The sequence below is a fragment of the Brassica napus genome, chromosome A9, assembly GCF_020379485.1.
Source record: "Brassica napus cultivar Da-Ae chromosome A9, Da-Ae, whole genome shotgun sequence".
NCBI lineage: Eukaryota > Viridiplantae > Streptophyta > Magnoliopsida > Brassicales > Brassicaceae > Brassica > Brassica napus.
In genome coordinates this window covers 44,150,021-44,175,971 of record NC_063442.1, presented here as the reverse complement: position 1 = coordinate 44,175,971, position 25,951 = coordinate 44,150,021, and the positions used below count along the sequence as shown (strand labels likewise).

The following is a 25,951-nucleotide window of genomic DNA, read 5'->3' as shown; positions in this document are numbered from 1 at the left end:
GACATTAGAGACAAGAAATATACAAAATAGGAATTAGCCTAATAAAATATAATTATTTTTATTTTGGCCCAAAAAACAATTTTTCCATACTACTTTTATCACCATTCATAATTTCATATACTGAATTTATTGAATATTGGGATCCCAGCATATTCATATGTAAGTTATAATTTAGTTATCTATTATTGATGAGAGCGCTAAATATGTTGGTAACTATGTCAAGAGTTTTTTTTGTAATTAATCAGACCTTTTTGGTAATTAACAAAGACCAAAGTCTCTTGGCTAAAAATTAGAGAGGTGGACCAAATCTTTGAAAAATATAAGATAAAAATCAAGCCAAAACTAAACATATTTGGTCACATATGATACAACCATTTAGCCCAGTAGTGATTTTAGTTTCCATCAGATCCATCAATGTACTCCCTTGATAATGATTTTGATTAAAAGTATAATTTCCACAAACCAATGGCCCCTGCTAAAGTTTTCAAAGGATCATCAAACATCATGATGAAAATATCTAATCACCACGATTTTCTAATAATGATGTTTAAAAGAATGACTTATCATCCGAAAGCATTACAATATAGCCTTTATTACACCAAAACAAATACAAGTGGGAACAAATACAAAAACTATGTAACAAAAAGCAAAACGTTAGCCAATATTATAACAATTTGTTATGCACACAACTGTAAACAAGGTTCTTGGGACTCTCTTCCTCTAGCCCTGCTTGAACCAACAGGTTTGATGATGTCGGGGAAAACTAATATTTAAACAAAAGACAAGACTAGTGTTCAAAAAAAAAAAAAAAAAAGACAAGACTTTGGTTAGAAAATTAGCATTGTGGTATGGTCATTACAAGACAGATGGGGTCCCACTTCTCTCCTATACTCTGCTTTCATCATCTCTTGTCTCTCTCTCCCCCTCTCTCAAATAAGACTGAAGAAACCCTATATACCCACACTCTCTCTGCTTTTGTCTCCATATCGAGTGTGTGTCCTCAAAGCCTCTTCTCTTGGACGGTTCTTTTGAAAAGTCTCTCCCTTTCGAATTCCTTGACTGACAATGCGTGGTGGGTCAGAGCTGGAGCTCAGGAAGAGTAATCTTCCGGCTGAGAGCGACCTGGAGCTGGGGTTAGGACTCAGCCTCGGCGGTGGCGCGTGGAGAGAGCGTGGAAGGATTCTAACGGCTAAAGATTTTCCTTCTGTTGGGTCTAAACGAGCTGCTGCTGACTCTTCCTCCTCTCACCATGGAGCATCTCCTCCTCGTTCAAGGTTCTTCCTTTTTTAATCAATAAAGCTCACAACTTTATGTTTATTTCGATGTTGCATGATGTAAAGGAGTGAACTTTGTTGGTTTTGTTGTTAGCAGTCAGGTTGTGGGATGGCCACCAGTGGGGTCACACAGGATGAACAGTTTGGCTAACAAACAAGCTATGAAAGCTGAACAAGGAGAAGGAAAAGAAGAGGGCAAGAAGGAAGATGAGCCTAAAGATGTCTCAGTGAAGGTAGTTGAGGGTTCAGGGTTTGTGAAAGTGAATAAGGATGGAGTTGGTATTGGAAGGAAAGTGGATGTGAGAGCTCATTCGTCTTATGAGAATTTGGCTCTGACGCTTGAGGAAATGTTCTTTGGAAGGACAGGTCAGTAAGGCTTTATACTTCCTTTTAAACTATGGAGTTGTGAATGACATTTTATACTTTGACATGATCCTCAGGTACTGCTTCTGTGGAAAAGGTGAAAGCTTTGAGACTTTTAGACGGATCATCGGAGTTTGTACTCACTTATGAAGATAAAGAAGGTGATTGGATGCTTGTGGGTGATGTTCCATGGAGGTAATGAATCGAAAAAAATGGCTTGGTGTTAGAACTTATTAGTTTCAGTTAATATCTAAAGTCATTTCACACTTTTTTGTTATTAGAATGTTTATCACTTCGGTGAAAAGGCTTCGGATCATGGGAACCTCAGAAGCTAGTGGACTTGGTATGTTTTAAAGATTATCGTCTAGTTTCTTGATTTCTCTTCTCGACTAATATAAAAAGAACACATTGAAACATTGTTAATGCAGCAGCTCCAAGACATCAAGAACAGAAGTAGAGAGACAAAGAAACAGCCCTGTTTAGCTTCTCTTCAAAAGCTAGCATTGACATGGTTTTTTGGTTTGGCAAGTTGCTCAATAAGTATACATAAATGTTGAAGCTTAGATTTTGATATATTAATCCTGTTCGTGTCAGAGAGAATGGTTTTGATATGTATTTTCTTGCTCTCATAATGTAAATAGTTGAAGCTATCTAAATGTGATATGAGTTCTATTTTCTTGTGGTGGCTGTTCTTGATTCCTGAGGAATGAAACTCACTTTCCTTAAAATATGGTTCCATGTTTTTACTGTCTTTTGGTGTCCATGTTTCCAACGACTGAAGTCAAAAAGTTTTGAAAAGAAAACAAGAGTAAAATGTTTATGAACACAACAATTACCAACAAAAATGTTTAATTATGATTTTAATCTGATAGAATTGATCTAATCATATTCAAAGTATAATGTAGTTGAATTTGGAATCATGTTCACCTAATCAAAAATATTTAAATGCTAATGCGATGCACCATGTAAAATAAATAAATTGTTACTTAAGAAAAGAAAGAATTTAACTAAAGATTTATAGGGGACAAGAGAAAGAAAGTAAAGTCAAAAACAGAACCGTTCAAGTCTGTAGAAGAAGAAGATTCATGGTATGGATCATAATAATCATCATCAATGGCGTATGATGAGATTTTTCTTCAAGAACGCCACAATTGCTCTCACTGTCCTCAACCTTCCCATCTTTCATTTCCTCCTCCATACCTTTTTGATAAATGCAGCTCAGCTTCGGTACATCAAGGAAGCTGAAGAGATTAGGCTCGCTATGCAACCTCTAGATCTCATCAAAAGAGTAAGCTTACAACACTATACTACATTGGTTCACATTTTGTAGCATTTCAAAGCCAAAGACTTTTAGTTAGCAATGTGAAAAGATTCTGCGCATGTGCTATTTGAAATGATAGGTCAGAGAAATCGAACAGGAGGGAACTGGGGGACAAGAAACAGAGCAGCAGAAGCAGAACACAGCCGTTGATCTTTCTAAACGCCTCAAGGATTTTGCCTCCAGCTTGAAACGTATGAATGGTAACTACCACAATACTATCTTTTTGTTGGAGTTTTGATCTGTTACACAATGTTCTATATATATAGCATTGGAAGAATGGCGAAAGCGGAAAATGGAACGAGCAAGACAACGTGATCTTGAGAAAACCGGTGGTCTTTCATCATCCAAAACATCATAAAAAGACCATTAGTCCTCAAAAGATGAGAGATTATCATCATGGCTATAGAAAATTGTTTAACATTACAAGTCTCATAAGATATTCATGTTAGTGTCAGACAGAAAATGTTTGAAAGAAGTAGAAAGGAAAGGATCTGAAATGTTGTAATGTTTCCGACATTGAACTCTCACAAACTTATTTACACCAAACAATAATCAGTTAATGTTATATGAACACACCTGTGGTTGATCCAATAACCTTAATATGTAATGTCGGATGATGCTAAGGTTATCTATAGCAGGGCCGGGCCTGAATGCAGGCAGATCAAGCATTTGCTTGAGGGCCGGTAACTATATATTTTATTTTGGGGCCAATTTTCCAAATGATTAGGTAGCTTAGATGGTTCAAGGGATTGAAGTTCAACTCCAAACGTCAAGGGTTCGAATGTTTACTTCTGCAGTTTTATTTTATTTTAGCTAATACTATATTAAACCAAAATATATGAAAAACTAATCTTACCTATCAAAACAGAAATAGAGAAACAACAAAATGAAAATGAAATAGAGTGATGAAAACTAATAAAAAGGAAATAGAATAATGATCAGCATTAACTCATACAAATTCCTAAAGAAAACAGTTTTCAAAACCTAATCCGACTGTTTTCTAATGATTTTTTTAGCTCTCAGTTAACAAAGCAACAAAGTTTTTTGTTTCTCCGACATGGCTTTTCTGTTACATATTTTTAAACTGAAGTTCAACAGATTATATTGATTATTGACTATGTCACAAAAATGTTGATTAAACTATACAAGTTTTCAATTAAAATTATGTATTAAGCTTTTCAATATTACTCAATACTTATATTTTAAAAAATTAGGGGGCCAAAAAAAAATCTAGCTTCTAGTCAAAAAAATCTCAGGCACAGTCCTGATCTATAGGGTCATGCAAAACCGAATGAAATATTAGTCTTGAGCCTCTAATAATTTTTTTTTAAAATAATATATGGACATATGCAAAAACAATAACATTTTAGATCTTTAAATTGGTAAAAAAGCTTTAATTAAACTTTTTAATAATCCCGTATGCTCTCTTAAATCTCAGGATTGGCCATGCTTGCCTAAATATGCATCTCCAGTTTATGAATTATGAACCATTGTGGCCAGTACTAATTATATAACTTTGATTGCAAGTTACTTTCCTTCTTTAGAAGCTTAGCAAAGGATAAAAAGCCACGTTGTAGATATATAGTCGATTACTTTTCCTCTTTATCATAAATAATTGCTGACAAATTATACTTACTTACCAATATATGGTAGCCTCCAACATTTAATATGATCAAAACATAAGGAGATAATATAAAGAAAGCACTTGAAGATTCGAGCTCAAGGACAACACTGGCCTATATCCAACACTTTGGAACAACCTCACGACACGTGCTCCACCACCTGTAACCAGCTTAACACTGAAGGTCCTCTGTGCATGACACGTGTTACTCGCCAAGAAACCGCCTAAGCTTTGAGTATAAAGCTATACTCGTTACAGTCGATGATCCACCGAACAAGTAAAGCTTTTGTTTGGATTTGGATAAGAGTGGCAAAGAAGTAAAACACAGACAGCTTCTAGAGATTCGAAAATGGCGACGGTGGGAAGAAACATAGCAGCACCATTACTGTTCTTGAATCTGATTATGTACCTCATCGTACTTGGTTTCGCAAGTTGGTGTATCAATAAATACATCAACGGCCAAACTAACCACCCAAGTAAACTATCCTCTACATCTCTCTGCTTAACATTTGATCATTTTGATAATTTAGTTGAAGTTGTTGCTAATTTATCGAACATTTTAATTATAGGTTTTGGAGGCAACGGAGCAACGCCATTCTTCCTGACTTTCTCGATCTTAGCAGCCGTTATAGGGGTAGCCTCGAAGCTGGCCGGAGGTAACCATATTAGGTTCTGGAGGAACGATAGTCTTGCAGCCGCAGGGTCTGCCTCTATCGTTGCATGGGCCGTCACTGCTCTTGCCATGGGGTAATTATATCATATATTGTTTGTATATTGTCATGCATACGAACAAGTTTTTTAAATTATTTTTTATATTTGAATGGTTCATATAATAGAAATTTATAATGTATTTTTTTTTGGGGGGGAATAAGGTTGGCATGCAAGCAGATAAACATAGGAGGATGGAGAGGGTGGAGATTGAGGATGATCGAAGCCTTCATTATAATCCTGACGTTCACTCAACTGCTCTACCTCTTGTTGATTCACGCTGGTACATTCAGCAGCAAGTATGGTCCTGGATACAGAGACACTGACTACGCTACAGGTCAAGGTCATCATGTACCCGGTACTCATGCGGGCGAGCACAAGGCCGGCGTTGGAACGCACATGCCCGTTTAGAGTCTTCTTTGTGTTTGATGTTGATGTTAATTTACATAATAAATTATATGATATAATATGTTTTTTACTTTTTAAGTTTTTTTATTAAGTTATGTAATAGTATGAACCTTTGTGTTCTTTTGATATATGGATTTGTGTCTTATGTTTTCACTCTTAAAACTTCCAAATCAAGTGGAACAAACATCCTTAATCTTACATGGAACTGCACCGTACAAAATAACCAAACCTAGTCACTATGATAAACAACTTATGCTCCATGTTCGGGTCTGTTCTCAGTGATGGCTTCTGATTCTTGGTGATTATCCATATTTTCTTTGATCCCTTCTTGTAACTTAGCATCCACTGCGTCTTCTGCGGTTGCTTCAGGACTCGTCACTCCTGAAATTACAATTTAAACAGTAACAAATCATGGGGTTTTCACCAAGAATCTAAATGTTTTTATTAGAATATCAAATGGCTTTAGATGGTTACTCATCACTGACCTGGTTTCTTCTTCTTCCTTGAAGATCTTCTCGATTGTTCATCAGATGCTGCACCGAGAAAAAGACTGCTATACTTCTCCAAAACCCTTTCTTTCTCCTCGACCATTCCTAAAAGCTCGTAAGCATCCGCCACTATCTGCACAATATGTTTATCCGGAGGCTTACGGTCATACCTCTCCAGATCTCTAAACAACTTCACATACCACACACACACAAACAAACACGAGTTTGATATCAAACACAGTGAAGGACATACAACTAAAACTGCAAAAAACATCTAAAGACATACCTTCACAAGTTCTTGTAGCATGTTGTTCCGGAAATAAATGCGGGTCATCTGTAAGCATAGCTGCCAAGGCACAGAATGAAGATCATGCCCGATTTTCTTACGCCAGATAGCGTGTGCCTCTTCTGCTCTACGATCCATATCTAACGCTCTTATTAACTGTCCGTATGTCCCCATCGTGGTCCCTTGTCCCTTGCTAAGTATCCACTTTATTACCTACAAGCCATTAAAACAGATGATATGTTCAATTTAACGGTTCATGAGTTTTCTAAATAAGAGAAAAGAAGGGGAGAGAGCATTACCTGAACCATACGATGCCATTGATGCTCCTTTTCAAGAATAGCGATGACTCTTTTGAGGGAAGCAATGGGGAAATTGCGTTCCCAAGCAACCCAAGCATCTAGTGCTCCATAAACCGCCTCTTTATTATCTTCTATATCAAGAAGCTGCATAGTCCACCAGCTCGTATTAAGGATGTTTTATACAGATATAAGCCAACGAATAAAACTATGACCATAAGAACATTACAAAGTTCTGCTTACAGTGTTCACAAGAAACTTTATTTTATCCTTCTTGGGTATGTTCTCTCCCATCTGCTGCTTCCTAGGCGTTTCAGCGTTTCCTTTCTTTGATGAATCCACAATACCTTGCCCATCCTACATCAACATGAAAAACAAGCCTCCCATATACACGATTAAATGAGAAATTGCTAACAAAAAGTACATGGATCAGAGAAATTATTGTGACCAACATCAGTTATGTGATTGACTATACTAATCTACCGAGAGATACATGCCGCTGAATGAGAATCTAAGCATTTCAGGGTCTTTAATATCATAATGCATGTGGTATAACTTAGACATATATCTAGTTCAATATGTATAAGATGTGTCTGAAAGAAATTACATAGCTTGAGCTCACACTAAGACTAAGGCAACAAAACACAAAGCCAAATCTCGAGTGTATACTAGTGTACCTCAGCTTCCAGAGAAGGTGCACGAGGCGCATGGGAATCAGCCACAAACTGATAGCTCATAGATTGGACCCTTGAGAAGGCAGGCTTGTTTGTTTGGCTGGCCTAAGAAACGTGCACACAGTAAGATGTATGTATACAAATATTCTCTTAAAAAATCTATGTTTTAACGTTTCATTACACAAAGCAACACCAACAGACAAATGTATTATGTTTCTGTGGTGTCTAATGCGGAAAAAAACATTTCAAAGATGAAAACTTTACCCCGAGAAGACGATGAGTAAACGTGCCAGCATTACCAATGGCTTTGTGAAGCTTACTTGCTTTCTCACCTACAACAATAAAAGATACCAAACTAAGATTCGAAATAGACAGCAACTTTGACCACTTAGACAAACCAGCTCAAAGTTCGAATTTTTAAAAAGAATGATGGTGAAAATTCAAAAACAGAGTGTGTACTAACCATTACGTCCTCCTCCTCCGGTGAAGAGACTTCGTGCGGCGGGAATAGTAGATAACGGCGTCGATAGGTTAACGGTTGCTCTAGTAACGGCGCGTTTGAGAGGTGTTTTAGGTATCAGAGAACTGAAACCCGCCATTGGAGACGGAGGAGAAGGAAGACGACGGAGTCACGGAGGCGTATTTGACGTTCTTATTCATAATATCAAAGCCCATTGGGCTACTAATTAGCCCATTAACGACTAAGACGCCAATAGCCCTTTTGCTTCTTTAGTTCTCTTTGGCCCGTAGAAATCGAGACTATATAATAAACCGGATCGGTTTAGTTGAGTTGAAAGGGTAATCTAGCAATCTCATAGTTTCACGAGCTCTTGAATATAAACACAACATCATCCCACTTGAAACCGATGCAAGAAAAGGACTTATGCCTACCACTGATTCGCCTCGGTGTTACATGTATATTAGTCCTGAGTTGTGGAAATCTCACAATAGGTTTATTTTTGTTTTAGTAGTATATCCCAAAGAGCGTTTTGAAACTGAGAGACTGTTGGCTCACTATCATATTTTCAGGCCGTGTGACTTGTACGTCAAGAAACCTCTCAAGGCGGGAATTTATACTATGTAAACAAGTTTTCGTATAATATGTGAATTTGTTATGACACCAGAGACAGCCAAATAGGCCATGATAAGCTTTAATTTAGGCTTAAGCCACTTTTCGTTTCGTTTTACAAAAATCCCAATACTTTAGATAACTACTCACGAGTGCTTAACGATCAAGCCGATTTGTCTTTTGGTCCAAAGACGCTTATAAGATGCATGAACTGACTTTTAGAGAAATTATATAATTTTGGGGGTCAACTCATAGGGGTAAATTCTTAAAGGTATGACATCGAAGAATTTAAAATAAAGAAACGATGACAATGGACAACCACGTATAAACTATTTTTAGTAACTGACAGCTACTGAAGCAGAAACAACAATGACAATAATAATCGAGTCATAAAATTTAAATATGTTTGAATTAATAAAATAAAAGGGTGAAAATAAAGATTATGAATTTTGAGGCAAAATGCAATGTACATCTGCATGAATATTGGGAGATGCTTTAAGTTAAGCATTTACCCGCTTTCCGAAGCACTTAATTATAAGTCAATCAAAGTTTTGAACACGGTGTCTTTGCTATAATTAGCTACTACTATCATTTATCCTATTCGTTATATATCTACCACGTGCCACTTATTATTTATGATACAATGTACTCCCTCTGTTCCTAAATAAAGGATGTTTAGTTAAAAACACATATATTAAGAAAAATTAATTTTTGTCTAGAAAATAACATTAAAACTATAAATTAAAAGCATTCAACCAATTACAAAATAAAACTATTAAATTTGATTGGTTGTTTTTGATAAAGTTAAAGTTACCTAGAAATATGATAACATCTTACATATTGAAACATGAAAATTCTTCTAAACATCTTATATCTAGGAACAGAGGGAGTATGACGCTTAAAAACCTAACCAAACCATTTCCCCTTTATTCAAACTAAATTCTATATACTGATCATATTATAAAATTTTTAAGTTTTGTTCTGTTTAAAACGGATCCAAACTGAACTACAACTTAATTGATCTTTTCATATCTTTGAAACTAAAAATACATTAGCAAGTTGGAAACTGAAAAAAAAAGATTCCAACTGAAACCCAGATTAATTAGTACCCGCAAAATATGAACTATAAAACCAAACTACTTTGGTCAGAAAATGCAGATCGTATTAAAAAGGGTTGACCAGTAAAAAAAAGAGTTCACCAAAGGTCAAGAAGACACCTGAGGTTTATTCAGAGAAACATGTGTTCACATGGACTTCCCATCTTTCACTATCACACTTTTCTTTTTTCTTTTTGAGGGAACCATTTGACTCCAATCATTTATTATATTTCCATACCTTTCAGTTATTACAGTTATGGAGTTAGTTGAATCTCTATCCTCTTTTCCATCTTTTCTTCCATTTGTATTTTAATAATTCATGTTGTACCTCTTTTCTTTTGCTCCATACACATTTCACATCGACTACTATGAAAAATGTAACATTTGAGTGCCGGTAAAAAAATTGGACTTAGATTTACATCATAATTCATATATAATATCACTTTTCGTTTAAGTAGGATGTGTCATTACATACTCTATATGATCTTCATAGTTTTGGTTTCTAATTGAGATATGCGATGAACCAAAACAAGCAGCACCTGCCCCTAATCTCAAGGTCAACGTATAATTATGTTATTGGGTTTTTAGTGACTTCAATAACATATACGTTGGTCAAACAAGCAGTAATCCAAGAGAATAGTTAAGAAGAAATAAATGTTGGAATATTTTCATGTTACCAATAAATATTCAACTATTCATAAAATGTACAGGAAATGGGTAATAATACAATACAGGGGCGGCATGAAATTAGGTAGCCTTTTTGGCTTAATTTTAAAACTGTAACATGGGATTTGAGTCCCTAATCAGTGATCTTTTTAATTAAATCACATGATTAATCAGCTGACTCTACCGATCGGATCCGATTAATAAAAATAGAAAGAATTCGTTTATATATAAATAAGCAAAAACATATTTTGGCAATTCCACTTTAGCAATAATTTGTCATTTTCTCTCGTAGTATATAGTTTTATGTTTAGCGGCCTTTTTTTCTTTGCAAGATTCTCTGCCAATAATTGCACTTATTGGAAGAAAGGGTTTTATTTTAGTTTACTAAAATATACTAAAATTATTGTTTAATGTCATACCAAATAATTTTCAGATGTTGGAAATGATTGGCATTACATATATACCCACCAAAAGATTTGACCAAAATTTGGCTGATAGTGTCGCACTTGATCATTATGTCATATCCTCTTGTCAGTTTATTTTATTTAGTCCACTTATGGTCTTCATCTATTTCATTGGTTATATTTGCGTTAGATTATATATTTATTAATTTATAACATTCATATTCATATATTAACATAAGACCTCTTAAAACAAACTATCTTCTTATTTTATTAAATTACTGAAATCTAAATAAATAATAACTCTTTCCATTTCACTTTATCTATCTTTTTAAATTTATCCAGACAATTTTTATTTTATATCGACAATTAAATTAAAACAGAAAAGATATTTAATATTGTTTATTATTTTAAATTATGGATTTGGGAATGATTTTATGAACTTTCTTGCCGTTTATGAATGTTTTTAGTAAAAAACACAAATATAACAAAAAAATCATCGATATTCAATTGTATTTTCTTGTTCAGACTCTAATTTTTATTACATCAGATTATATTATAGTTGTGCTTCGAAATTTAAAATATATATAGATGCGGTAATTGTTTTGCGTTACTAGTTTTGAAAACATTGACGTATGAGGAGTTTATTATTTCATTTCCCATGTTTTTTTGGTAAAAAATAATTTCCCATGTTTCCATGTGATGACACACACAGATTCGGCTTCCAATCGTATTTCTCGTAGATATTTCTCTTCTTATTATTTTCCGATTAAACACAACCAAAATCTAATATTCTCCTCCTCGAGAAGATTTTATTGTCTACTACTAAAATATTTGTGCCTTATAGTTTTATCTAATGCATTCTCAAAAAAAATGGTTATCTTATGAGTTTAAATTTTTATAGTTACCTAAATTAAGTTAAAGTTTTATGTCTACTAGAATGTATTATGTACACACATGTCCGTTAACTCTTAAAATTAATCTGTAAACAAAAGTGGTAAATTATTGTACCATACTAGTGTTATAATATTTAAGAATGATGAATATAATTAACAATTAAAATGATATTAGAATAAAATCTTTTTTTTTACAGCAAAATCTTTTTTTTTTATATTTGTTACTATTGATAGTTTGTTGAACGACATGTTAACTAACTGTGGAAATAGATTTCTACTACTTATTTCATTTTATTTATATTTAATTGGTTACACAAATTAAAAAAATATTAAATTTATTTTACTTCTAATAATTCTTTATTTTATTTAATTATATAAATTAATGAGTTGAAATTGATGAGTTAAGACAATAAAAATAAAACTGAAAAAACTATCATATATACATTGAAAACATGAAATAATACTTACAATAAATTAATTTTAAACTCTGAAATAAAAATTAATATGAAACTAGTATTACTTTTCTCTTAAGTCATTTATATTAATTAAAAGAGTTGCATAATTATATGGTACAATGACTTATATATACAGCCACAAAATTATATAGTAGTATATTATAATTTATATATATATAAGAAAACAAGTACGCCAGACTTCTGAAATTTTAAACTCTAATTCCTTATATTTGCATAATTTATAAGAGATTCTACAAGTTTCAATTAATTATATTATGTTTTGCTATTAATTGTTAATAATCAGGGTGCTGCGCTGGTTTGGAAATTGGAACCCTATACAAAACAAAGGGCGTTTACTTTTTTTCACGATTGCTAGCTTTCTCATTATATTACCAAGTAGAAGTATCATATAAGGATTTGAAAATATTTTTTTCTTTGAAACACGAAAAATAAAACAAAAAGCGAAAAAATGAAGAGTGGTGCGTAAGATATTGTGTTGCATTTGTGCACGTAAATCAAATCAGTACACACTTAACATGATCATTTATTTAGACCATCATACCATAATAATTAAAATATAAATGTTTATAAAACCTCTACAAATGTTTCGGTGCACTAATGTCTATTCTCGAGGTTTATAGGAAATGAGAACACACCATTACCAAGTCTTGGAATATGGTAAATGTGATCAATTCCCTAAGTCTTTTTAGTAAGTCACTTCTCACTTTATAATCTCTCAATTAACGAGAATCGAACACGCCTTCAATTTTGATTCTTTATAGCATTATGCATCAAATCAACCAAAAGTAGTGTGTATATTCCGAGAAATATTCAGCAAAAATGAACCATTAATATCCATATTTATGTATAATTCTCATCTAATAAAAGTTATAGTACATGCATATAATGTTACCAGTCTGAATGTTACTATAGCTTTTATTTTTGTTTTCTCACTTTATAATTTATATAATCCAATGTCACCAGTATACCAGCATAAAATTATGTAACTCCACTTTTTATCATACAAGATATACATGGTTCAATGTAATTTTTAACATGATATAATCAGGATCCCGTACGTACGTTACATTCCATGAATCAGTATAACATGTATTTATATACCCTTACATACTACGAGATAGTTACAGCGAAATGTCTTTTAATAATTGTGCCTTTTCAACATGTCGAGTTACGATATTACTTTGGTTAACGAGTTATAATATTATTATACAGAATGGTCGGTTATACTAAAGGTAAGAACATCCGATCAATATTCTCGAGAGCTTCTATTCATCACTTTCGTTTATTATTTATGGTAACTAAGGTTAAAAATTCCCTGCCACAGCAAGCGCATGTTGGTTCTCCTCAAGATTGGTGCGTTTTTTTTTAAAGGCTTGTGCATTTTAAAGATATTTTGATTACCGTATAATTAATACTGTAAGATAAATATGTAGTACAAATGAAAGCCAAGTTACAAAAAAAAAAGAAGATAAATACTACAAGGACTCACAACATACGTATTCAATGATAACTTTCAGTATAACTAGTGGATCATTTTCCACTTACAGATATAAATTTGTGTCAATATTGCTTCTCTCTCTTTTTCATATTTATACATTTGAATAAATATCAGTATTTTATTACGTGAACTGAAACAAAATTACTCTGGTACGCAGTTGTGACATTTTATAATTAGCTTCGACCTAAGGCATTCGAAGTTCGAATCAATAATGGGGGATTTTTTTGAGCAACCACGTCGTGTTCTCAGTATATTAGAGCTTAGTTAATTGCTTAATCCAATAATTTTGTACGTTTAATTTGGAAATATGCAACATTCCAATGAATGTCTTAACAGCCAAAATATACACTTATAAAAATATAGGTTCACTGGATCTTGATAACAATATATCTGCTCACAAGTCACAACAAAAAAAAGGTACAAATTATAACTATAAATTTGTTTAAAGTTTATTTTCAAGTATGTTGCTAGGTCTAATAAACGGTCGAACGGCTTTATTCGTTTTATATTATTCAAATTTCCGTTATAATATGTGTGACAATATACAAATTCTATGTCATTTTGGATTTAAACCGTTCAATCATCTCACCCGGCCAAAAGTCCTCATCATTAAACCCATGTTGTTAATGGCTTTCTAGGCGTAATATTAATTCTTTTGTGAATTGACAAAAGAATTCAGGTTGTTATAATACTAGTCTTTTATCATTTAAATTCAATAGTATACTTCTTTTTCATGAACACAATATATTTTGAGGTGGCGATTTCCGTTGAACCCTAGGTCAAGCAAAAGCCACAGATCATTAATACTTTGCAAACCTAGATCAACACATGTGTATGTATGGGTTTAGGGAGAGCTGCATTTCTTTTTTATTTTTAATGAAAATTAATTAGTCGGTGGGATGTGTAGCCACTCCTGATGGAGGTCTAACCACGTTGCCTCAAATTCCACTGCTTCGCGGAATTCTAAATTTTATCTTTTTGAAGAAAAAATTGAATTAAAAAGACATAGAATTTTAAATTTTGTTCTACCTTGCAATATAAATTAACTTCTTTTTGTTTACATATATTCTCTACATATTAAGAAGAGAGAGAAAACGTTTGTGTGAGTTATGTTCCAAAAAAAACCTGATTTACAAGATCAAAATTATGACAAAGAATGAGGGGGATACAAAAAAAAGCGTATGTTTTGAAAAAAAAAACTATAAAAGCACAACGAAAATAAAAGATCAAATCTAAAAATAGTCATATGAAGAAATTCGTACATGAACAAGTTTTAGTATAGATAAATAGTTTCTTTAAGCGATAGTTTGATAATCTATAACGGAAAAGGTACTATTTCTCTAAAATAAGGCTAAAGAGGAGAAAAAAAATAGAAACTCACAAGTCCCCCCAATGGACCTTTCATGTTTATATGTATACATGATCGTGTAGCAATATGCGTTGTCATGTCTTCCTTAGAATCGATTATATAGGCAACGTCTATGTGTATCTCCTTTTTACCCTTGATTGATTCCTACGTTGGTAGCAACCTGACATCAGACTTAATTATCCTGTTTTCGTTCTCTTCTCAAATGTATTTCCAAAGTCATGTCTCTTCTCTCGATAAGCCCTGGACTTCTTTTTCACAAATAACGTATTAACGATTTAAATAGGGTTGTAATATCGGTGAGTGATTAATGAAGATGTGAGATTTTGGGCATGTCAACACCTAATTATGAGATTATCAACGTGGTTTTTGACAAGTTTGATAAGTATCAAATAGTTAAATAGTAGTAATAAAATCCTCAGATGTAATACGTTAACTAAATCGAGACCGTTTTGTTACAGCGAAAACTCTAAACATACGGATACGTCTCTTACTAATCAATAATTTCCATGTACCATGAGTAATATAAATATATGGCATGCAAAGAAAGAGGTTGCAAAATACTCGAACTACTTTTCTTGTAACTATCATTGTATTTGTTGGACAAGGATTAAACTAATAACAATAAGTAGAACCTATGAGCGAATAAATAAACAAATGATGGTGGGATGCAAGCTTATCATTTGAGAATTAAATAACATTCATGAGTAAAAATAATAACTTAGAAAAAATAAAATATATTACAAATTCCAAATTGCTTCAAGTCTTCTTCTCTATTTATACATCTTCTTCAGCAATACAACAAAACACACACATACTTAACACTCTCTCTGTTTTCTTCCTTCAGAACTAGTAACCTATAAACTCTATTTAAAGATGTATAGAAACAATAACAAGAAGTCTCTCAACATCTCAAGCATGTTCGGTAACTTCATCCCAGACAGTGACATTTTCTCCCGTCGCTGCATTTGGGTCAACGGCCCGGTCATCGTCGGAGCCGGCCCATCGGGCCTAGCTGTAGCTGCTGGCTTGAAACGTGAAGGAGTACCGTTTATAATCCTCGAGCGGGCCAACTGTATCGCTTCACTGTGGCAGAACAGAACGTACGACCGTCTCAAGCTCCATCTCCCTAAACAGTTCTGCCAGCTACCCAACTTCCCCTTCCCGGAGGACTACCCGGAGTACCCAACCAAGTTCCAGTTCATTCAGTACCTTGAGGACTACGCAACCCACTTCGACATCAACCCTAAGTACAACGAGACGGTCCAGTCAGCGAAATACGACGAGACTTTCGGCCTGTGGCGCGTCAAGACCGTTTCTAAGAGCGGGCCGCTCGGCTCATGCGAGTTTGAGTATATCTGCAGGACTCTTGTAGTGGCAACGGGAGAGAATGCTGAGAAAGTCGTGCCTGATTTTGAAGGACTTGAGGACTTCGGCGGAGATGTTCTTCACGCCGGAGATTACAAATCCGGTGGGAGGTACCAAGGGAAGAAGGTATTGGTCGTAGGATGTGGAAACTCCGGTATGGAAGTGTCTCTTGATCTCTACAATCACGGAGCAAACCCATCAATGGTCGTTCGTAGCTCGGTAAGTAAAAAAACAAAACAGAGCATCCTCTGTTTTTATACTCTGTTTTTGAAAACAGAGCGTCTAATAAATACTCTGTGTTTCTTCTTGGTTTATACAGGTTCATGTGTTACCAAGGGAGATTCTTGGGAAGTCAACGTTTGAGCTAGGAGTCACGATGATGAAATGGATGCCGGTTTGGCTCGCGGACAAGACACTTCTCTTTCTTGCGAGGATAGTCTTGGGGGATACCGATAAATACGGTCTAAAAAGACCGAAAATCGGACCGTTAGAGCTGAAGAATTTGGAAGGTAAAACGCCGGTTCTTGACATCGGAGCACTACCTAAAATCAGATCGGGAAATATCAAAATCGTCCCGGGGATCATAAAGTTCGGTAGAGGAAAAGTTGAGCTAGTCGATGGCCGTGTTCTTGAGATTGATTCCGTTATTCTAGCTACTGGTTACAGAAGCAACGTCCCTTCATGGCTTAAGGTAAATTACACAACATCTTTCATTGTTTCTTTAAAGTTTTAGAAACATTTAATGATGTCGGAAGAAAAACATAAATACCCACCCGACCCGGCCCGAGTCTTCTGAAACCCGACTAAAGTTGTGTTTTGAATGTGAGCATTAAATGTAACGACCAAATTTAATATTTACATTTTTCATAGAGAAGGATACAAAATTGTGGTACGAGTTTTGGTTAGATATTATATAAATCCGGTAATTATGTTATTGAATGTGAGTACTAATTGAAGTCGTGTTTGGTGTTGGATTTTTCAGGACAATGACTTCTTCTCCGATGATGGGATACCGAAAAACCCGTTTCCAAACGGATGGAAAGGAGAGGCAGGACTGTATGCTGTCGGATTCACGAGAAAAGGATTGTTTGGTGCGTCACTGGACGCGATGAGTGTGGCTCACGATATTGCATGCAGGTGGAAAGAAGAATCTAAGCAACATAAGAAAACTGCTGCAGCTCGTCATCGTCGGTGTATCTCACATTTCTAATTATAAACACTACTAGAGGAAAAATACAAAATGGAGATATGATCGTGGGAAAAAAAATCAAAGAGATAACTAAGCCCTCTCTGAAGAAGAAACCCAAAAAAAAAAAAAAAATGTGAAAAAAAAAATTGGGGGTTTTTTCTTTGTTTTTGAAGAGATGTGGCTTTTTATATATAACTGTTTATTCTTTTGTTTTGCGAATGTTTTTTTTTGTTCTTGTGTATTATTTTTCTTCTTCATTTTAGATTCTGAACTTGTAAGAAGTTTTGATTAATCTAATATGACAAATGTTATTATGTTTTTATTTTGCTAAATACTTTCTCCGTTTCTTAATAAGTGTCACTATGACATTCTTTACGCATATTAAAAATGTGACTGAATAATTTGTTATTAATTACAAATATTCAATCAATAGTATTTGTGATAAATAAAATTATTTATAAAATCAATGCAATTTGCAATTAATTTTTAGCTGAAAATAAGTATAATTTTCATTGGAATAATATTTGTTGTAGCTGGTTAGGAAAACAAAGAAGAAGAAAAGGAACAACTAATATCATGCTGTTTCATTACTGGAAGAATACTCTCATCAGTTAGAGCTGTTATTTTGGTGATTAATGAATTATTAGCAATATCATTACCAATTTGTAATGAATTTAATTTGACAAATGATTGATTACACATGATTATCTTGTACCATTATTACCTAAATGCTATGATTACTCAAATCCCAGCGAACAAAACATGCATTTATCTAGGATATGCAAAATCCATTAGTGATGCAATTGATCTGATGAGAGTGGTGACCAGATAAATAAAACAAAAATTCATATATCTACACAAAGAATCATTTATTTAAGAAAATATAAATGTTTCTAATGATTTATTAATTTGATAATTTCTAGGAAACCATGTAACAATGGAATCCCATTTTTCATTATACATATGATATAGATCTAATATAAGCAATTATAAATTTAAACGAATTCAGATACGAAATTTGCAATATGTGAATATATATATATATATAATCTTTAACATTATTTAAGTTTTTCATTTGTCAACTTGCACTTCAAAATAATTTAAGGTACCAGAGTAGCTTTATTTCACCAAATATAAAATTAAAAAAATTACATCCTAGACATTTATGAGTAGCAAGTTTCATTTGAAGTCTGAGACTCTGCATGCAAAGTCATTGAATTAGCAGAACAGAGAATTGACAAACAAAAGGACGAGAAAGTAAAATTTTAAGTTTCATATATGTTAAATGTGTTGATGAGTGAGTGAAGCTAAACCATGGGTTCTTCTGGTTCCTTCATTCTTTGATCCAAACAAAAACATTAAAAGCTGATTCCTCCCAACTGTGTAAATGTCTGGTTCCCATCCTCTGAAAACAGTTATTCATGTTCTCACACAAAACCCTGCAACCTTTTACTCAGACATCACTTAACCTAAAGATATGGAAGAAGATACCCACATGGGTGATTTTTGATTTAGCCGCCGAATTAAGACTATTTCTTCTTCTCTGTTCTCTTTCAAGAAACACCAAACCGACCCATTTTTGTTCTTGCCAGTGTCTTATCAAACTCACAAGGGAAATAGTTTTGTATATTACTATTTGGACCCGTATTACAAGTTGTGATACAGTAGGACCAATGTACATTCACTTACACTTTACATGAGAAGGGCCTAAAATGTTCATTTCTTGGATAGCATTTGATCTAATTGACGGTTTTTGTTGTACATTCCACTATTTTTTTGCATATGATGGGATGAAAGTATTCTTGACCATTATAACAATTACACAAAAACACTAAATGTTCCAGTAAAACAATACAAGGACAATTAATTGTATGTTGAATCATTATTTCTCTTATTAACCAGTGAAAAAGATAAAACAAGAACATATTAATCCTCACTCAAACATTCATAATCATCATCATCATCGTATGCATTTGTGAGAAACTAGGAGAGAATCACCAAACATCAGGACGGAGTTCACCAGTAGCCGGTGGCATCCAACGACCAGAGTTGTAAACGTTCTCACCAACTTTCCATCCCGGAACATCCTTCATTACATCAGCCTCGTAGTCTAAATACTTTTTCCACTCAGACACAAACCTATTTAACACAAACATCGTTACTTACTGTCTGAAGGTTACAAATTTTTTTTTTTTTTTTTACTGTCTGAAGGTTACAAAAAAAAAAATAGTTGCAAAAACAAAGATTGATATTAAATCGTTACCTTTCATCTTCTTCAGCTTGAAGAATGGGAAGTATAGCTCTACGAGCAGCATACTTCTCTTCCTTCAACGCCCTACACATTGCAATTACATCTACAATAAACATGTAACTAGATTTGCTTTATTCATCGTTGTTATAGGAATGTGGTTGTTACCTGCGGATTTTGTTACCCTGGCCGACCTGGTACATTCCCCAAGCAAATGCACCCGAAACGGTTAGGAAAATGGCCATGGCGCTTGGACCCGTATTGGATATCCGGCGAGCATATCGGACCGGCGCGAACCCACCCGGTGGCGGACCATCCTGGAGCAGCGGCATGTCCTTCACACTCGCCATTCCTGGCTTCTTCCTTATCATCGCCTCCGTCATCTTCGCTCGAATCAATTGACTCCGATCACTACTGAATTCGATTTTGATTTTGATTTTGATTTTGCTAAACCGAGTGATTGCTCTAAAGAAAGCTTTCTATATTTTTTAATGTACTGGGCTTTTACGAGGCCCAAGCCCACTTAAATGACATTTTCTCACCTACTTATGTAGACATTTCAAATAATTAACACCAAATATATATATAGGAATACAAAGAAAGTAAAAATATTTTTCGTATAGTCAAATAGTTTTATTTAGATATTTGATTTGATCATCTATATATTCATCGTCACGAATCACACGATCATAAATTTCAAGCTATTTCCATGGAAAACATGCAATCTTTTCACCAAGCCTGCATGCACCATCAGCTTTGATAGTCCAATTACATTGATAATGACATTCGTCTATATCTCTCAAACCATCAAATATATCAAACCGTTTGACCTGCTTGTTCCATTTAAAGCTGCAAAAGAAGAGTGTTGATCTCCAGATATTTGTTTGAAATTTAAAGTGGTAATTCTTATCGACTGCCAACTTGTGAACTCCTAAATCGTCTTCTTTGGATTTGCAATGAACGGTGAGAAGTGGACCGCTTTTTCCTTTATTGCCAAGACAATTCGTCATCGTGACGACGGTGATAGGCCAAAACGGAGGTAGCTTACCATGACTCGAACCAAATAAAAGAACGATGATCAGAAAAGTCACATAAAGCTTCTGCGGACTTCTCATTGATATAGTTTTTTTTAATATCTTCTGTGTATGTTTATGGTTAATGAGATTGCTATTGGAGTTGGTTTTCTTTTCACACATATATATATAGTTTCTTTTTGTTGACAACTATATATATAGCAAAAAAAACTATATATATAGTGCTTTTGTAGAGACACATTATGGTTATTTTAGAGAACTTTCAATATTTAATCTATGAAATATTATTATTTTGGTAAGTTCTTAGTTAAATAATTATATTTTAATTTAAACAAAACTAATACCACTAAAAATTGGACATGTGGGTTCAAATTTATCTTAGCAGCATCTAAAAAATCATTGTTTAAGATATTTTTGCTGAAAGTTTCTTTTCCTCATCTTTACTTTTATTTTTTAATATTATTTTTTGTTTAAATACTGGAGTGAAAGTGAAAATCCCTCAGTGGAGTTGTTCTTATCCTATGTTTTGTTAAGAACGTAGTAAAAAAAAAACTAATAATAATATCACTTACCAAACGAGCAAGCGAATCAATCAGTGTGCATTTAGTGAGGCTAGATCCGATTCGTGACGGGTTTTGTGAAACTTGTCGTTGTCGTGCTTAACATTTTACCAAAAAAAAAAACTTGTCGTTGTCGTAAAAAGAAGATTGAAGACATAAACAAAACAAAGTACTATTGACTTCATAATATAACAGCTAATTTCTTGAACTTTCATTAGCTTAGCTAGCTTATCAACAATAATAGTCAGGCCACAAAAAGAATACTCGAGGCTATATATTATATACACGTCGTAATAAATTGCATGAGATTTTGAAGCCCGGGACACAGCGATATACTGTAGAGAGGACGATGCATGAAATGGCACGACAAGTGTTTGACATGCAAACGTATCTTCTTAAATTTTTGTCCATCTCATCATCACGCAATTAATTAGGTTATTTATTATTGTTTACACTTTGTGGATTCTTGCTGTCTCTCTCCCCCGCCCCTCACCATGACAAAATTAACAATTTTGCAACAACAAAAAATCCCCACGATAACTAATTAATTGGATTAGCTCTAAAGTTTCTTTTGCATTTCTTTATCAAAAAAAAAAAGTTTCTTTTGCATGTGTATAACATCTTTATATGGTATTATAGAAAATATTTTTGTTTCAATTTGTATGATGTTTTAAAATTGTCTATCTTAAAACTATTAAATTAACTAATTAAAATGTTAAAGTCAATGTGTATTTTTTGTCTTATTTGTTCAAAATAGTAATGATTAACTATTTTTAATAACTATTTTTGTTGTAATCAAATGCTTTTTTTATAATTTGTGTGTTTATACTAAAATATCATACAAAAAAAATGGAGGGAATACTATATATTAAGCTCAAGTTCTGAAATGTTCATTGTTAATACTCACGATTAAGATCATAATAACGAATAATGAAAGCTAGCATTATAATCCCTAATACTTAAGATCATAGTTACTGTATATATAATTTTGAAACAAATCTTGTTATTAGAAGCATATAATAATTTCTCCGCCCTTAATTTTGAACATGCACGAAAAGATAGCAGATAACTTCATACTAAAACAAACGTAACTATGATCAACGACTAAACATAGTCACACATTACATAACACGATGGCCAAATCGAAGGAAACGTTACACAAACCCAAACAAGAAAATACATCAAAAGTCACCCTAAGGATAATCAACACAAAACTCTACCAAAGCTTCGTATCTTCATCAAGGATGTGGAAGTATCCCACCGCCAACGCCACCAACGACGCCGTGTCCACCGCCAATCCCACCAACACCACCAATACCGCCTCCCTTACCGATACCACCACCACCGACTCCACCTATACCACCCCCGGTTCCGCCTAGACCGCCAACACCGCCAATACCACCAGCTTTACCAATTCCACCACCAACTCCACCTAAACCACCCCCAGCTCCGCCTAGACCGCCAACACCACCGATACCTCCTGCTTTACCGATCCCACCACCGACTCCACCAAGGCCGCCTAGACCGCCTCCTACACCGCCTAGACCACCGCCTATGCCATGGAAACCACCGATTCCAGCTGCACCGCCTATGCCACCGTATTTACCAATACCGCCAAGACCTCCAATGAGTGGCAGACCTAGACCTCCCACGCCGGCGTAACCACCAACTCCCGCGAATCCGCCGACTCCTGCTACGCCTCCGATGCATTTTTTGTCACCGAGGCTTTTTGGTGGTGCCTGATCAGCGGCACTTGCATGCACGAGCGTTGTGGTTGTATCGTCATGTGTCGTCGTCTTGCCCTCATCAAACTCACCCGGCACTTGACGAGCACGTGCATGGACGACAGTCAGAGCAAGGAAGACACAAACGACTGACAAAACTCTGGACATCTCTCTTTCTTTTCTCAACGCTCTCTCTTTTATATAAATTATACTATTGATTGTCTCGTATGTTGTTGAGGTTTACAATGAGTTTTCTAGGGTTTATATAGCAAAATGTAGGGTTGGTGACAGTTGAAAGTCATAAATTTCGCTATGAACATATTTTTAATTAAAAAAAGATTTCCCCCTTATTAAAGGCTGTCTGATGATACAACTATACGATTGACAACTGATTGGTCCAATTTCAAATGTTGGTTCATTTTTGGTTTTGTAGTTAGCTAGTGTCTTCACTCTTCAGGCACTACAGCAAGCGGGATAAGACCATGAACTAAATTCTAATTCGTTCACCACGTTCGTTTTGTAGTGTAAATTTGAAATAGACCAAAACTAAACAATATAATAAATCGAAAATTATTACGATTTTTAGTTTAAAGTTAAAAGCAATACATTTACAAATTTTCTAGATGTACGCTTATTAAATTATAAAATAAATAATTAGTAATACGTTACGAAACATATTCAATTTTAAATTCAATACAAAAAAACATATCATTAAGTAACTAAAAACGAAGAACAAGTCCATAGCCGAACAATTAGGGCTTGGGAAAATTCTCTTATACTAAAGACGAAGCACAAAGAACCCTATAATTGCTCATAGCCGGACGATCAGAACTGGGACCACGATGGAAGGGATGATGATCGTATATATATAAAGCTTTTAGCTAGAGTTTGCGTCTTATTTATGATTAAAATCATAAGTTCTGATTTGTGAGGGTTTCGATTGTTCTCTCTAAGGTTTCTATACTCTCAGAGTACTACTACAAGAGTTACGATGCATTCGTTGATGCTCTCTTCAAAACTGGCGGAAGTTCTGATCTACAGTGGAAAAACGGTAAGGAGTTTTCCACTCTGTAGGGCATTCGTCTCCGCGTCACCAAGGCCCTTGCAAGTAAGAACCAATAGATATTTCATATTTCTCTCAACTAAAAACTTTATTTCACAAGGTTATTCACTTGGTGTTTGTAGTCATGATGATTTTAGAAACATAGAGATTTTTAAGAGTTTCAAATAAAATGGCAGATTCATGATATTTTGAAATCTGTTTTATATTTGAAGGTTCTTAGAACTTCTATTCCAGTAGTATCATATTATTACATACTAACAGGATCTGCTGGAAATTAGCTATGCATACAGTGTAGAGTTTCGTATTGTAATATGTTGTAGGATAATATACATTGTAACAAGTTACAAACAAGCATCATTTTTTAATGAAAATTCATATATTTGGCAAAAAAAATATATACATTGTAATTGATTATGATAAATTAAATAAAGGGAAAAGAAGAGGTAGAGCAATGCAAAAATGTGAAAGAAGCAGCAGATGCAGTGAAGGACGGAGCGAAGCAAGTGAAGGAAACCACCGAGTATATCCAAGATGTCGCTTCCACTGCGTCTGGCCGGGTAATTCTATAACTCCATTTTATTATCTGATTATTCTGATTAACTATATAGGCGTACGTATGTATGTATGCATTTGGTTTGATTAGTATTGTGTTTATATTTCACTAATTTTGTTAATTAGGTAAGTAAGATGACAAAAGATGTGACGGAAAAGGTTACCGAAACGACGGATTCTGTCACTGAAAAGGCTAAAGGATCTGTATCTGGAGTCGTGGCCACAGTCAAAAATGCTACTGATATCATTAATAACAAGACTGGTGGCGATTAGTTACTAGCATATCTAAATATTTGATTTATTTATATATGTTTCAATAAATTAAGTAGTATTCAAAGCATTATCTGATCAATGATATCTCTGACTAAATTTTGAACATGAATTTGAACAATAATTCAAAGTTATACTCGGAAAACCTCTGGACTAGATAGACTGTGTTTCGCTCTTGTAGCATAATAAGGGGAAGTACGATGTAGTAGTCTCCTTAGTGATGATTGATCTTTGTAATGGAAGGAAGAATAAAGAGACTTGTCTTCATTGATTTGGTTGGGTAATGCTGTAAAGGTGAGAGGTATGTACTGAAATGTTTTCTCAAAATGATAAATATGTTATCCACCGTTGTACAACCATATTAAGTTAGGCTATACGAGATCAATGTTCTTTTAAAGAGTTACTGTAGACGTAAATGTCTTTTATATATGGATCATTTTATCCAAAATATAACATTCTTATACCATCTCCAATGATGCTCTATAATCTCCTTTATAATTTTCAATAAAATGTTCCAACAAAAAAAAAATTCAATAAAATAGAATAACTCTATTATAATCTATTTTATAATTTTCATTAAAATAGAATAATTCTATTATAGAATTACTCTATTTTAGTGGAAATTATAAAGAAGATTATAGAGTACCATTGGAGATGCCGTTTATATCACTTTAGCTTTAGATAAATTATGTTCTATAAATTTTCTGATAGTGAGATGTGTAGATAATCTTAATGATGGTGAAAATAAAAGTTTATCATTATCTGTTGGAACATTTTGCTTGTGATTTTTGATCTTTTTGTCACGTGGATGCACATGGATCCGGTTTAACGTGTTTTAGGCTTCTCTTGTTTTTCATGTTAACGATCAACTTCCCAATGCAAAAAAGCCAAATAAAACATCAATTAATTATATTCATTACTATTAGGGGTTTTAACACAAAAAATCAGATTGAATTTAAGATTTATATATATTCACTAAAAATATCTCTACTAAACTTTATTTTTACTTTAAAACGGCGTAAATCCATAATAATG

General features: G+C 34.0%; 7 protein-coding genes and 1 pseudogene across 9 annotated transcripts; 5 read left to right on the top strand and 3 right to left on the bottom strand.

Annotated features, from left to right (window-relative positions):
• The first annotated feature begins 892 nt into the window (after positions 1–892).
• LOC106404626 lies at positions 893–2,313 on the top strand (annotated as a pseudogene). Its single transcript, XR_007316737.1, has 5 exons — positions 893–1,274; positions 1,372–1,640; positions 1,715–1,832; positions 1,919–1,980; positions 2,069–2,313. The product of XR_007316737.1 is annotated as an auxin-responsive protein IAA12-like (transcript).
• Positions 2,314–2,527: 214 nt separating this feature from the next.
• LOC106403899 lies at positions 2,528–4,328 on the top strand. Its single transcript, XM_048741962.1, has 3 exons — positions 2,528–2,925; positions 3,038–3,149; positions 3,225–4,328. Exons 1-3 carry the CDS (start codon positions 2,728–2,730, stop codon positions 3,314–3,316), a joined length of 402 nt encoding a protein of 133 aa, XP_048597919.1. The 5' UTR covers positions 2,528–2,727; the 3' UTR covers positions 3,317–4,328.
• Positions 4,329–4,831: 503 nt separating this feature from the next.
• Positions 4,832–5,847, top strand: LOC106402951 (membrane protein PM19L-like). Its single transcript, XM_013843774.3, has 3 exons — positions 4,832–5,055; positions 5,149–5,326; positions 5,452–5,847. Exons 1-3 carry the CDS (start codon positions 4,929–4,931, stop codon positions 5,696–5,698), a joined length of 552 nt encoding a protein of 183 aa, XP_013699228.2. The 5' UTR covers positions 4,832–4,928; the 3' UTR covers positions 5,699–5,847.
• LOC106402950 (pentatricopeptide repeat-containing protein At4g21190-like) lies at positions 5,796–8,094 on the bottom strand. 2 transcript variants are annotated; one of them, XM_013843770.3, is made up of 8 exons: positions 7,903–8,094; positions 7,704–7,771; positions 7,443–7,544; positions 7,009–7,122; positions 6,769–6,912; positions 6,470–6,682; positions 6,181–6,373; positions 5,796–6,076 (listed from the first exon to the last, which is right to left on the bottom strand). In XM_013843770.3, the coding sequence occupies exons 1-8, from the start codon at positions 8,036–8,038 to the stop codon at positions 5,946–5,948; spliced, it is 1,101 nt and encodes a 366-aa protein (XP_013699224.2). In that variant the 5' UTR covers positions 8,039–8,094; the 3' UTR covers positions 5,796–5,945. The 2 variants fall into 2 exon arrangements, with proteins under 2 accessions (XP_013699224.2, XP_048597918.1); XM_048741961.1 differs by having other exon boundaries at positions 6,181–6,316.
• Positions 8,095–8,284: 190 nt separating this feature from the next.
• On the top strand, positions 8,285–17,501 carry LOC106365401 (probable indole-3-pyruvate monooxygenase YUCCA3). The gene is made up of 3 exons (XM_013804833.3): positions 8,285–16,495; positions 16,596–16,967; positions 17,259–17,501. The coding sequence occupies exons 1-3, from the start codon at positions 15,785–15,787 to the stop codon at positions 17,484–17,486; spliced, it is 1,311 nt and encodes a 436-aa protein (XP_013660287.1). The 5' UTR covers positions 8,285–15,784; the 3' UTR covers positions 17,487–17,501.
• A 1,750-nt stretch (positions 17,502–19,251) lies between these two features.
• On the bottom strand, positions 19,252–20,181 carry LOC106365400 (NADH dehydrogenase [ubiquinone] 1 alpha subcomplex subunit 13-B). Its single transcript, XM_013804832.3, has 3 exons — positions 19,882–20,181; positions 19,729–19,800; positions 19,252–19,604 (listed from the first exon to the last, which is right to left on the bottom strand). Exons 1-3 carry the CDS (start codon positions 20,094–20,096, stop codon positions 19,460–19,462), a joined length of 432 nt encoding a protein of 143 aa, XP_013660286.1. The 5' UTR covers positions 20,097–20,181; the 3' UTR covers positions 19,252–19,459.
• Positions 20,182–22,366: 2,185 nt separating this feature from the next.
• On the bottom strand, positions 22,367–23,281 carry LOC106420030 (glycine-rich protein 23). The gene has a single exon (XM_013860864.3). The coding sequence runs from the start codon at positions 23,197–23,199 to the stop codon at positions 22,546–22,548; it is 654 nt and encodes a 217-aa protein (XP_013716318.2). The 5' UTR covers positions 23,200–23,281; the 3' UTR covers positions 22,367–22,545.
• Positions 23,282–23,850: 569 nt separating this feature from the next.
• BNAANNG12290D lies at positions 23,851–25,187 on the top strand. Its single transcript, XM_013804831.3, has 3 exons — positions 23,851–24,139; positions 24,526–24,651; positions 24,773–25,187. Exons 1-3 carry the CDS (start codon positions 24,023–24,025, stop codon positions 24,917–24,919), a joined length of 390 nt encoding a protein of 129 aa, XP_013660285.1. The 5' UTR covers positions 23,851–24,022; the 3' UTR covers positions 24,920–25,187.
• Positions 25,188–25,951: the final 764 nt, after the last annotated feature.